The following is a 13,456-nucleotide window of genomic DNA, read 5'->3' as shown; positions in this document are numbered from 1 at the left end:
TAGGAAGACGCACTTCGCCTTTTTCAGTCGCAGCCCTACCCGGTCCAGTCTGCGTAGCAGCTCCTCCAGGTTGTGGAGGTGTTCTTCAGTATCGTAACTCGTGATGAGGATGTCGTCCTGAAAAACCACCGTCCCTGGAATCGACTTGAGGAGGCTTTCCATATTTCTTTGGAAGATCGCGGCGGCCGAGCGAATCCCGAACGGACATCTGTTGTACTCAAACAACCCCTTATGTGTCATGATGGTGGTCAGCTTCTTCGACTCATTCGCCAGCTCCTGGGTCATGTAAGCTGAGGTCAGGTCTAATTTTGAAAAAAGTTTGCCACCGGATAGCGTTGCAAAGAGGTCCTCCGCTCTCGGTAGTGGGTACTGGTCTTGGAGTGACACCCGATTGATGGTGGCCTTGTAATCGCCACATATCCTGACTGACCCATCCGCCTTGAGCACTGGCACAATCGGGCTCGCCCAGTCACTGAATTCGACTGACGAGATGATGCCTTCCCTCAGCAGGCGGTCCAATTCGCCTTCTATCTTTTCCCGCATCACGTACAGCACCGCCCTGGCCTTGTGGTGTACTGGCCTGGCGTCCGGGTTTATGTGAATCACTACCTTGGCCCCCATTAAAGTGCCAATGCCGGGTTGAAATAATGAGTCAAATTTGTCCAGGATCTGTGAGCATGATACTTGCTCCACAGAAGAAATTGCATTGACATCGCCCCATTTCCAGTTCATGTCAGCAAGCCAACTCCTCCCCAGTAGTGCGGGACCGTCCCCCGGGACAACCCAGAGTGGCAACCTGTTCTCCGAATCTTTGTGGGTCACGACTACCGTGGCGCTGCCTAGCACCGGAATGATCTCCTTTGTGTATGTCTGTAGCTGTGCGTCAATCAGCGATAATTTTGGCCTCCTGGCCTTGGACACCCACAACTTGTCGAACTGTTTGATACCCATCAGGGACTGGCTGGCCCCCGTGTTAGCTCCATTGATACTGGGATGCCATTGAGGAGCACTTTCATCATTATCGGTGGCGCCTGGTGTATGAATTGTATGCGTGCTCCACATGAACTCGCTGAGCGTTCATTTCTGCAATTTCTGCAGGTATTTTGCTCATCTCTGCAAACTCCGGCTGAGTGTGTGCCTCCACGCCTCCAACATGAGCTGCTGTTGGAAACAAAAGGTCCCTTGCCAATCGATCGTCCCTGACTGCCCCTGTTATTGTCCTTGAGTGCGCCATTAACAGGTGTTGATGGCCCCATTACTGGCCGCATTGTCCCTTGCAATGGCGTGAATCGCCATTCAGCTTGCCATTGTCTCTGTCGAACTCCCCCTCTGGGTTCGGCTACATGTTGGGGCATGCCCGATTGCCCTTGTCTGCCTGGAGAACTGTGTGCTGCTTTAACAATGTTGAATCTCTGTCCCAACCATTCCTTAACACAGTACCTCTCATCTATTCTGCTAGTGGCCATGCTCGCGTGGTTTAAATCCCAGTTTCTCGTCGCCATTGATACTTCCTTACTATACAGTATAAATGCACACAAGGTCCATGCTTGAGAGAAGGTCAGTCTGTGACCTGTCCTTTATTCCTTAGCACTCAAGTGCAGGAAGTGGGTGGAGCTTCCCCTTTTATATCTGAAGGTCCAGGTTAGGAGTGTCTCCCACAAGTTCACCACCAAGTGGTCATTGTTCTCATAGTGTACAACTTAGGTCAGATTATATATGGGTTACATTGCTGGTTGAATACATGACACAGGTACAGCAAGTAATTAGGAAGGCAAATAGAATATTGGCCTTTATTGCAAGGGGTATGGAGTATAAAAGTAGGGAAGTCCTGCTACAATTGTACAGGGCATTGATAAGGCATACCTGGAGTACTGCGTACAGTTTTGGTCTTCTTATTTAAGGAAGGATATACTTGCTTTGGAGGCAGTTCAGAGAAGGTTCACGAGATTGATTTCTGAGATGAAGAGGTTGTCATATGAAGAAAGGTTGAACAGGTTGGGCCTATACTCATTGGAGTTTAGAAGACTGAGGGGTGATCTTATTGAAACGTATAAGATTCTGAGGGAGCTCGACAGGGTAGATGCAGAGAGGATGTTGTCCCCCTCATGCGGGAATCTAGAAGCAGGGGTCATAGATTCGTTATAAGAGGTCGCCCATTTAAAACGGAAATGAAGAGAAATTTCTTCTCTCAGAGGGTCGTGAATCTTTGGAATTCTCTGCCCCAGAGAGCTGATGAGGCTGGGTCATTGCATGTATTTAAGGTGGAAATAGATAGATCATTGAGCGATAAGGGAGTTAAGGGTTATGGGGAGAGGGCGGGGAAGTGGAGTTGAGGCCAGGATCAGATCAGCCATGATCTTATTGAATGGCAGAGCAGGCTCGAGGGGCCAAATGGCGTACTCCTGCTCCTATTTCTTATGTTCTTAGACTTCCTTTCTCCTTTAATAACAATGCACGAACTAAGCACACATTATATAGTAACATCATCATCATAGGCAGTCCCTTGAAACGAGGATGACTTGTTTCCACTCCAATAAGGGATGAGTTCACAGGTGTTTCAATGTTCCATATCCCGAACTAATATTCCAGATCCTGAACTACATCTTAAAGGGTGGAAGATGCCTGTGTGTGGATTTTTTCAACCTGTGGTGGCCGTTGCACACCAGCCACCACACGTGCTTGACAGAGCCAGGTCTTGGTCTAGTGACAAGGACTGGAGACCAGCTCTGCTGCACGGACCCAGCACGCACACATATCGCAGTGTGTAGGCTGGCCCATGCTGACCTCGGACCCTCGCCTCCTCTGAACCCCTAACTCACGCCTCTCCTGGGCCAAGGTCACCTCCATCTACAAACTCTTGCTGCTCCTTTGCCCCTCCTGCTGTGCCTGCCCGCACTGCAATCAGTGACCTGGCTTCACAGCCGTCGCCCTCCTGCAGCAGCACGCGCTGCTCCCTGCAGTGGTATGCCGCCGCACATTGCTCCCTCCAATGGCCCCGGCCTGCTGATAGTCTTGCAGGCCGGGACCGCACCGATTTCAGGGCCGGACTACTGCATGCTGCTCCTTCCAATGGCCCCGGCCTGCTGATGGTCTTGCAGGCCAGGGCATCGCCGATTTCAGGGCCGGGCCGCCGCACGCTGCTCCCTCCAATGGCTCCGGCTCGAGGCTCCGTGGCGGGCGGTGATTTTTGGCCAAAGGCCAGTGTCGGTTCCGACAACAGTATTATGTCTGCATGGTTCTTATATCTGGAGAAAATTACTACATTTTACCTTCTGCAGATACAAACCTAGATTTTAGACTCCTGGTTGCAAGTTGTCGCAGCAAGGAACAATCTTCTGTGAACAGAAGTCCTACCCCACCAGAATTTTGCTGACTTTATGCCCTGGCATATTTTCCAGTGAGCAGGAGCTATGAAATGTGTCTGTCCTAAACACCACTTCCCACTGTCCTGGCGTGCAGGATGTCAGATGTTAATCATGCCCACGTGAAGTAGGTGTGCAGTGTTGCTTGATGGCAGTAAACATACTGGAGTTCACTGAAATGACACAGTAATATTAAGGCAAATTTAATTCATTTTTTTCTGCTGACACATAGGTTCTCATGAGCTTTTGTGCCAATTGTTGGCATTACCTTTCTGTCCCCAGCACAGTTGCTGCCATTAATTGGTTTCCTAATATGAATCCCTCTATCTGACGTGTTTGGAAAGAAAGAAGAAGAAAGGGATATCAGGCAGGGCTGCCCAGTATGAGAAATACTTTGTGCTGATCTGTCACTATCCATGCACTTACATCTGCAGACATAGCTGAAAATACATCACCTTGGTAAATGATTAGCGCAGATATAGACTCTTGTTCACAAAGGAAGCTGGAACAACAGACCCAACTGCCTCATTAAGATAATCATAATCCTGGATACTTTCCTGGAAGTACCTAATCACAGTATGTCATACTTTCAGTGGCACTGCATGACCAGTTTTCAGGTGTGAGCCTAACAACGAGTGCTGGCAGACTATTCTATTGGAGTTGGGAAGAATTATCATACCTGGGCCTGATTCTGTCCTCACCTGACATTCATTATGTACGTATAAAGGCTAAGACTAAGGTCCAACAAAAAACCCGGACATAAAGAACAGGTGGTGGATGGAGAAAGCACAAGTGATACAGCAGCTGGTCGACAGCCATGATGTGCGACGATTCTTCACCGCAGTCAGGCCACATACAGACCAAACTCCCAAGGCCCCACCCCACTCCTAGCCAAGAACAGGGAAACACTAATCAAGGACACCGAGGCAGTCAGGGCCCGCTGGAAGGAACACTTCGAAGATCTCCTCAACCGAGACTCTGCCTTTGACTCGAGTGTTCTCGACTCCATTCCGCAGCATGCTACCCGCCACCACCTCAGTGAGACCCCAGCACTGCATGAGGTAGAAAAGGCCATAAGACAGCTAAAAAACAACAAGACTACGGGAACGGATGGAATCCCTGCTGAGGCACTGAAGTATAGCGGAGAGGCACTACTGGCGCAAATGCACGACCTCATCTTTCTCATCTGGAAGGAGGAGAGCATGCCGGGAGATCTCAGAGATGCAGTGATCGTGACCATCTTTAAAAAAGGGGACAAGTCCGACTGCGGCAACTACAGAGGAATCTCCCTGCTATCAACCAGTGGGAAAGTCGTCGCTAGAGTCCTCCTCAACCGTCTTCGCCCTGTGGCCGAGGGGCTCCTCCCGGAGTCGCAGTGCGGATTTTGTCCCCTATGGGGCACAACGGACATGATTTTTGCAGCACGACAGCTGCAGGAAAAATGCAGGGAACAGCACCAGCCCTTATACATGGCCTTCTTTGACCGTACAAAGGCCTTTGACACTGTCAACCGCGAGGGTCTGTGGAGCGCCCTCCTCCGTTTCAGATACCCCCAAAAGTAAGTCACCATACTCCGCCTGCTCCACGACGACATGTAAGCCGTGATCCTTAACAACGGATCCATCACAGACCCAATTCATGTCCGGACCGGGGTCAAGCAGGGCTGCGTCATCACCCCAACCCTCTTCTCAATCTTCCTCGTTGCCATGCTCCACCTCACAGTTGATAAGTTCCCCGCTGGAGTGGAACTAAACTACAGAACCAGCGGGAAGATGTTCAACCTTCACCGTCTCCAGGCCAGGTCCAAGATCACTCCAACCTCTGTCGTCGAGCTACAGTACGTGGACGACGTCTGCATCTGTGCACACACAGAGGCTGAACTCCAGGACATAGTCGACATATTTACCAAGGCGTACGAATGCATGGGCCTTACACTAAACATTAGTAAGACAAAGGTCCTCCACCAGCCTGTCCTCGCCGCACAGCACTGCCCCCAAACATCAAGACCCACGGCACGGCCTGGACAACGTGGACCATTTCCCATATCTTGGGAGCCTCCTATCAACAAGAGCAGGCATTGATGATGAGATCCAACACCGCCTCCAGTGCGCCAGTGCAGTCTTTGGCCGCCTGAGGAAAAGAATATTTGAAGATCAGTCCCTCAAAACTGTCACCAAGCTCATGGTCTACAGGGCCGTAGTAATACCCATCCTCCTGTATGGCTCAGAGACATGGATCATGTACATTAGACACCTCAAGCTGCTGGAGAAATACCACCAGCGATGTCTCTGCAAGATCCTGCAAATCCCCTGGGAGGACAGACGCATCAACATTAGCATCCTCGTCCAGGCCAACATCCCCAGCATTGAAGCACTGACCACACTTGATCAGCTCCGCTGGGCAGGCCACATTGTTTGCATGCCAGACACGAGACTCCCAAAGCAAGCTCTCTACTCGGAACTCGTCCACGACAAACAAGCCAAAGGCGGGCAGAGGAAATGTTACAAGGACACCCTCAAAGCCTCCCTGATAAAGTGCGACATCCCCACTGACACCTGGGAGTCCTTGGCCATAGACCGTCCTAAGTGGAGGAAGTGCATTCGGGAGGGTGCTGAGCTCCTTGAGTCTCGTCGCCGAAAGCATGCAGAAATCAAGCACAGGCAGCGGAAGGAGCGTGCGGCAAACCAAGCTCCCTGCCCACCCTTTCCCTCAACGACTATCTGTCCCACCTGTGACAGAGACTGTGGTTCTCGTATTGGACTGTACAGTCACCTAAGAACTCATGCTAAGAGTGGAAGTAAGTCTTCCTCGATTCCGAGGGACTGCCTATGATGATCTCAGCAGAAATCATTGAGCATGAACACTGACTGATTTTCCCTACACTTTTACAAATGGATACTGAAATAGTAGTGCCTTATAGTCACCCCAACAATTGGTCTACAGGGCTGTAGTGATACCTGCCCTCCTGTAAGGCTCAGAGGTGTGGATCATATACAGTAGACACCTTAAATCGCTGGAGAAATACCATCAACGATGTCTCCACAAGATCCTGCAAATTCCCTGCACCAACTTTAGCGTCCTTGATCAGGCCAACATCCCCAGCATCGAAGCACTGACCATACTCGACTAGCTCCGTTGGGCGGGTCACATTGTTCACATGCCTAATATAAGACTCCCAAAGCAAGCGCTCTATTCTGAACTCCTACATGGCAAGTGAGCCCCAGGTGGGCAGAGGAAACGTTTCAAGTAAAATGCAACATCCCCACCGACACCTGGGAATCCCTGGCCAAAGACCGCCCTAAGTGGAGGAAGTGCATCCGGGAGGGCGCTGAGCACCTCGAGTTTTATCGCCGAGAGCATGCAGAAAGCAAGCACAGGCAGCGGAAGGAACGTGCGGCAAACCAGTCTTCACACCCACCTTTTCGTTCAAAGACTGTCCGTCCCACCTGTGACAGAGACTGTCATTCCCGTATTGGACTGTTCAGTCACCTAAGGACTCACTTTTAGAGTGGAAGCAAGTCTTCCTCGATTTCAAGGGACCGCCTATGATGATGAACCTGGTCTGTATGGTTCAATATTAGATATGCTATATTCTCCGGTATTAAAAAATACATTTCACTAAGCTTTTCATCATCATTTAAATTCACCATCTTGATGAGCACCTTTCTTACTCCCAAAATATATATATATTTATACAGAAATAAAAATACATTATAGACCATCCTTAAAGCAAAAGAAACCTACCTTTGCTTTCCAGCTGAATCTGGTATTATTATCAAAAATCTCATGTGCTCCTCCCCCATGTTGTGCCAAGATTCTCAGCATATGTCGATTTGCTGTCGATCTAATGGAAAATACAGTAATTAAATGTTTCACAAGTCATGATGTTGTGATGTATGCTATGTGTGCAATTGCAAATATTTATCATATCGAGAGATCTGAAGACACTAACTACGATTAAATAGAGAAATATTGAACTGGACTGTGTAGGGGTTGGAGAAGGAAGAAGACTAGAGGGTTTGATATCTCTCTTGCTACACCCGAGGTTCAAACCTGTCAGAAAAAGAGGAAGTGGGAATGACTGAGGATTTAAGTGAAGCTATAGAGTTTCACTCGTCATAAATGAAGATTGAAGCTCTGCCATGGAGTTGCTGATTATCCATTTCATGGCCACAGTTCCGAACCTCAGCAATACCATCATAGAAGCAAGCCAAATGAAGACCAGGCACTTCAGAAGGAAACTAGAATGGGTGTGGTGAGGTTGGGGTGGGGGGTTGGGGGGAGGGGGGCGGGGAGACAGAAAGTCACTGTGAACTGATCTCAAACTTCTGTCCAATAAAGCAATTGGATATAAAAAATGAGGCAATAGAAATCTAAAGTCCACGGCACCACGGGTGGCTCAGTTGTACATCATCATCATAGGGGTCGAGGACGACTCACCTCCACACCAAAAATGAGCACTCAGGTGACCAATGAACTTATTTTAAATGGTGGAAGATGCCTGTGCGTGAATTCTTTTAACGTGGGGTGGCCTTTGCACACCAGCCATCACACGGGCTTGAAGGAGCAAGGTCCTGGTCCAGTGGCCAGGATGACTGGAGACCAGGCTCCACCACAACAGCTGTACAGAGGAAGAAGAGGCAGTTCGGGAAAGCAATATTGGTAGGGGATTCGATTGTTGGGTGAACAGACATGCATTTCTGCGGCCGCAGATGTGATTCCAGGATGGTATGTTGCCCCCCCCCTGGTGCCAAAGTCAAGGATGTCAATGAGTGGCTGCAGAAAATTCTGAGAGGGTAGGGGGGCAGGGGGAGGGTGAACAGCCAGCGGTCATGGTCCATATCGGTGCCAATGACATAGGCAGAAAGAGGGATGAGGTCCTGCAGGCAGATTTTAGGGAGCTAAGAAAGAGATTAAAAAGCAGGACCTCAAAGGTAGGAATCTCTGGATTACTCCCGGTGCCATGAACTAATGAGTATAGAAATAGGAGGATAGAGCAGATAAATGCGTGGCTGGAGAGATGATGCAGAAGTGAGGGCTTTAGATTCCTAGGTTCTGGGGAGGTGGGACCTGTACAGGCCAGACGGGTTGCACCTCAAAAGAGCCGGAACCAAAGTCCTCACGGGGGGGGGTTGCTGTTGGGGAGGGTTTAAACTAATTTGGCAGGGGGATTGGCACCAGGATGTAGCATTAGAAAGGAGAAACAAAGGGCACAACGAACTGGGCGAGACAGAGAGCACTAGACTAAGAAATAGTATGGTATTAGGTGGGGTCAAATAAGAGAGAATATAAGATCTAAGTTTACAGTGCATGTGTGTGAATGCACAAAGTGTGGTAAGGTTGATGAGCTGCAGGCACAAACAGCCACATGGGAATATGAGGTTGGGCAATAACGGAGACCTGGATCAAAAAAGGGCAGGATTGGGCTTTAAGAATTCCTGGATATAAGGTGTTCAGGAAAAATAAAAAAAGAAAGAAAGGAGGTGGGTGGCAGTATTGGTTAAGGAGAATATTACAGTGCTGGAGAGAGGATGTCCTGGAGGGGCCAAGGACAGAATCTATTTGGTTAGTGTTAAGAAACAATACAGGTGACATTACACCACTAGGTGTATTCTATAGACCATCAACTAGTGGGAGAGATATAGAGGAGTAAATTTGTAGGGAAATTACAGATAGGTGCAAAATCTAGAGTAGTGATAATGGGGGACTTCAATTATCATAATATAGGGCTCAATTTTCCCCAATGGCATTTTTTTAGCGTATTACAAGAGTTACACCCGTATTTTTTGGCCTCGACTACTCCAAAAAAATAACTTGCAAGTTTCCCCATTCTAATTTTTGAAGTTGCCGCCGTGCAGCTTGTCCTTTAGCTTCGGGGGCTGCAGCCTAATGTCTGCGCCAAAAAAACGATGTCCCCCATTCTGCACATGTGCAAGAAAAAAAATGAAGTTTTTTACATGGCTGCTAATGGGCGCACATGCCCAGTACAGCTTCCGGTCTGTATTCGGCCATTTTTAAAGAGCCAGTTGTGTGTGAGAACTTTAATTCTCAGTGGAAAAATCAGAGCTGCATTATGCAACGTGGCTCAAGGACCAAGAATTTCTCACAGGATGAAGTGGAGGCCCTGGTTACTGTAATTGAGACCAGATGGCATGAGCTGGACACCAGCAGAGGTCACATAAAAGTTTCACCAAAAGAAATGAAGAAACGCTGGAACCAACTTGCAAAAGATTACTGTGCAATGGTGACCACCCCGAGGTCTGGAGGCCAGTGCAAAAAGAAGTTGCAGGATCTTGGTCAAGTAGTTAGTGCAAGTAATATTTTCATTTATTCACTGGAATTGCAATTGTAAATATGACCATCTGTGTGTCCCACCCAGCAGAAAGACACCCTCTCTAAAAAGATGTATTTTCATCTTTGCAGAGGAAGGTGGCACACAACAAAAGGAAAAGAACTCGAACAGGAGGAGGCCCAGAAAATCTGCACCCATTGACACTCTTGGAAGAGAGGGTCGCTGCTTTGATGGGTCTTGCCTGGAGAAAAGCAACCACCACTGCACAAGCTGAGCTCAAACTCGAGGGAGAGGGTATGTCCTGAAAATTCCAGAGTCTGGCTTTGCTAAATGTTAAGTACTGTGTGCGGGGCTAGCCATGCTTCAGTTCACGGGGATGTCTCCTTCAGCTACGCTTCGGTTGATGCAATGTGCTATCATTCATCGTGGTCCTTCAAATCAGCCTGCTGCCTGCACTGTGTGAGTCTACTCATGCCACCCACCCTGTCCCCTCCTCTGCTGCTAACCATTTGTCTGTTCTGTTATATTTTGCAGAACATGAGGCCAACCCTGACGAGGCTGAAGCCGATGCAGAAGATGATTCAGACGCGGAGGAGCCTGAAGAGGAGAACATGTTCCAATCCGTCCTTCCAGACCAAGAGCATAGGGGTGAGGGGGAGGATGAAGCCCCCACTGTTGGAGGTGCAGGAGCCGCCCATTGAGGTGCCAGCCCCTTTCCTGAATGGTACGAGTGTTGGGACATTCCATGATTTCTCACAGTCCGAAGCTGGGGATTCCAGTGGGGTGCAACAAGGCACACCCAAGGCTCCACCGTCCGAGGCTGCGGGTCCCAATGGGATGTAGCGAGGCACACCCAGGGACCCACCGTCCGAGGCTGCGGGTCCCAGTGGGATTCAGCGAGCCACAACCAGGGTGTGGAGGAGAAGGAGAGTTCGACAGCGCTCTCCTGAGGTGCAGGATATGACAGATGTGGTTTAGATGATGGCACTGAGTGTGGAGAGCATTCACCTTACGCAATCAGTGGGGTGAGTGATGAGGTATCGGGACTGTCAGGAGAAGTAACAACACTCTCACGAGAAATGGGAACTTTGTCGGTGAACATGAGGGAGGGAATGTTGCAGGCAGTTGAGACACTGTCAGGGCACGAGTGAGGGAATGTCGGAGTTAGCTGCTGCAATAAGGGAACACGCCCAGACCCCGCAGCCATCGACAAAATCAATTGCCACTCCAATACCCAGACCAGCCTCTGAAGAGGCCCAAGCCAGGCCTTCCACATTACCGACTGCCCTCGCCCCCCCCCAATCAAGAAGTGCGCATTACCTGAGATGCTCGAAAGAATAAGCTTGGTATCAACCCGAGAAATGCTGCACCACCGCCTGTGGGCAGGGGTGAGGTCACCAAGACCAAGCGCAGCGGGTGGTCTTAGAATAAGGTGGAGGAGAGATGGGTGCAGCCTTTCTTTGCTGCTGTTTTTGTTATTATTATTGTTGTTACTGTTGGAACTGTTCTCAACTTAAAAGTTTTTTGTAAGTTATGTAAATTTACAAGTTTAAAAGCTTGTAAGTGATCTTAAAGTTTGTAAGTGATCTTAACTGAAAACTTTAAAGTTTCATACAAGAATATTTTTATTAAAGTTAAGTTAAGTACAAACAAGTGTTGGTTAAATTTTTGAATAAAATATATTTTAAATTATAATTGAATCATTGCCATTATTTGTTCCATTATTAACACAACTTTTTGAACTAAAGAAGAATTATTTCCATTATTTCTTCCATTATTAACACAACTTTTTGAACTAAAGAAGAATCATTTCCATTATTTCTTCCATTATAATAACACAACATTACGGAACAGGTCCAAAGAATAAATATGGTCCATTTGGAATAGTTGCCACTGAGCCTTCAGGCAGCAAAACGTTCACGGATGAGCTGCTGGCGCAAGGCTTGAGCAATCGTTAAAGGGGCACGACAGCCCGCCCTCCTCCACGGTTGTGCTCCGGGTTCAAGTAGTTGGATGGCTTTCTCCTCCTTCTCCTCATCATCATCCATCGTCTGCATATTCCTCCTCATCATCAGCCGCTCTCACCTCATGTGTGTCTTCTCCTACCAGCTGCTGCTGCCTCATGATGGCTAAGTTATGCAGCATGCAGCACACAACAGTAAACTGACCGACAATATCAGGGGAGTATTGCAAGTAGCGCTCCGGAATGGTCCAGGCATCGGAAACGCTGCTTCAAGATGCCAATGGTCCTCTCTATTATGCTGCACGTTGCAATGTGTGACATGTTGTATTCCTGGTCAGCTTCCGTCCAGTTTATGCGTGGGGGCGTCATGAGCCAGGTGGCGAGGCCGTACCCTTTGTCTCCCAGCAGCCAGCTCTGCCCTTCTGGCTGCTGCTGAAACATGGTAGATATAGCGCTCTCGTGTAGGATTAATGCATCATGGATGCTCCCAGGGTATCTCGCATCAACTGACATGATGCGATGCATGTCGTCACAGATGAGCAGCACATTCACAGAGTGGAAGCCTTTTCTGTTCCTGTACATCTCGGAATCCTCCAAAGGTGCTTGCAAGCGGATGTGGGTACAATCAATGCAGCCCTGTACCTTTGGGAAGCCAGCAATCTTGGAAAAGCCCTTAGCCCTGTCATGCATTGCCTGGGCGGTCATAGGGAACTTTATGTAGTCACTCCTCTGGGCATATAGTGCAGCAGTCACCTGTCGAATGCAGATATGTGTTGCATGTTGAGAAATGGCGCACACATCCCCAGTTGTGGCCTGGAATGATCCAGATGCAGAGAATGAAAGTGCAGCTGTAACCTTCACTTCAACTGACAAAGCAGTCCTCCTGATGCTTCTAGGTTGCAGGTCTGCTTTTACTAACTCACAGATCTCAGTTCCAATTTCTTTGCGGAAACGCAACCTTCTCACAGTCTGCATCACTCAGCTGAAGGTATGAACACCTGCCTCGATATACCCGATGTGGGTAAGGTCTCCTGCCCATCATCCTACGTGCTCTGAGGTTCCTTATGCGATGATGTCGAATCAATCGTCTCCTCCGCAGCACCACCATGCAGAAGGCTTGCACGAGGTATGGCATGATCAATATTGCCGCTATAATTAAATTGTAGCTTTGCAAGAAGCTCAAAACAGCAGGACAAAGGACTCAAACCTTCTTTCCTCTCCCTTTCCCGAAGGTCGACGCCCTAGTATGGACCACACCCTGGTCTGCATATGCGCAATAGGTTTGCTTAGAACAGGAAGCTAGGCATTCAATGAAGACATTTGGGGCAACGAAGTCTAACGCAATTCTTTAATTCTTGATTTTTTTTTCCAAAGTACCACCTCACCACCATCCGAACGTCTCCTCACCAGGCTCGCGGGTCGGCCGGCAGAATCGCTCCCTCGCTTGGACACGGGCTCGGTGTCCGCCACCCATTGCCCCCGCCCACCCCCCCCCCCGACCCCGGGGCTTATTTTGAAACTGTTGTATGACTGAGGGTTCTCATCCCTTCAGTTCGCCTTCCACCGCACTCCCTCACCCCCCGTCCCCAGGCTTCTTTTGAAGCTGCTGTATATCTAAGGGTGCTCATGCCTTCAGTTCCGCTTCCAACATCCCACCCCACACCCCAACCCCTGGGCTTCTTTTGAAGCCGAGCCCTGAGCCCGTGTCCGGACGAGGGAGCGATTCTGCTGGCCAACGCTCCGACCCTCGAGCCCGGTGAGGAGATGTTCAGTGGTGGGGTGGTACTTTGAAAAAAATCAATTAAAGAATTGCACTAGACTTCAATTCTCTCCCTTTTG

General features: G+C 49.0%; 1 protein-coding gene across 2 annotated transcripts in view; it reads right to left on the bottom strand.

Moving 5' to 3' along the window:
* Window positions 1–13,456, bottom strand: part of parp4 (poly (ADP-ribose) polymerase family, member 4) — a 265,891-nt gene that overhangs the window by 73,037 nt on the left and 179,398 nt on the right. For both annotated transcript variants that reach the window (XM_070892180.1, XM_070892181.1), the window contains exon 25: window positions 7,107–7,206. In XM_070892180.1, the coding sequence (XP_070748281.1) occupies window positions 7,107–7,206 (100 nt within the window). The remainder of the gene's footprint in view (window positions 1–7,106; window positions 7,207–13,456) is intronic.

Source organism: Pristiophorus japonicus, chromosome 10 (genome assembly GCF_044704955.1).
Source record: "Pristiophorus japonicus isolate sPriJap1 chromosome 10, sPriJap1.hap1, whole genome shotgun sequence".
Taxonomy (NCBI): domain Eukaryota; kingdom Metazoa; phylum Chordata; class Chondrichthyes; family Pristiophoridae; genus Pristiophorus; species Pristiophorus japonicus.
The sequence above is the reverse complement of the archived record's forward strand: the minus strand, read 5'-3'. Positions and strand labels throughout refer to the sequence as shown.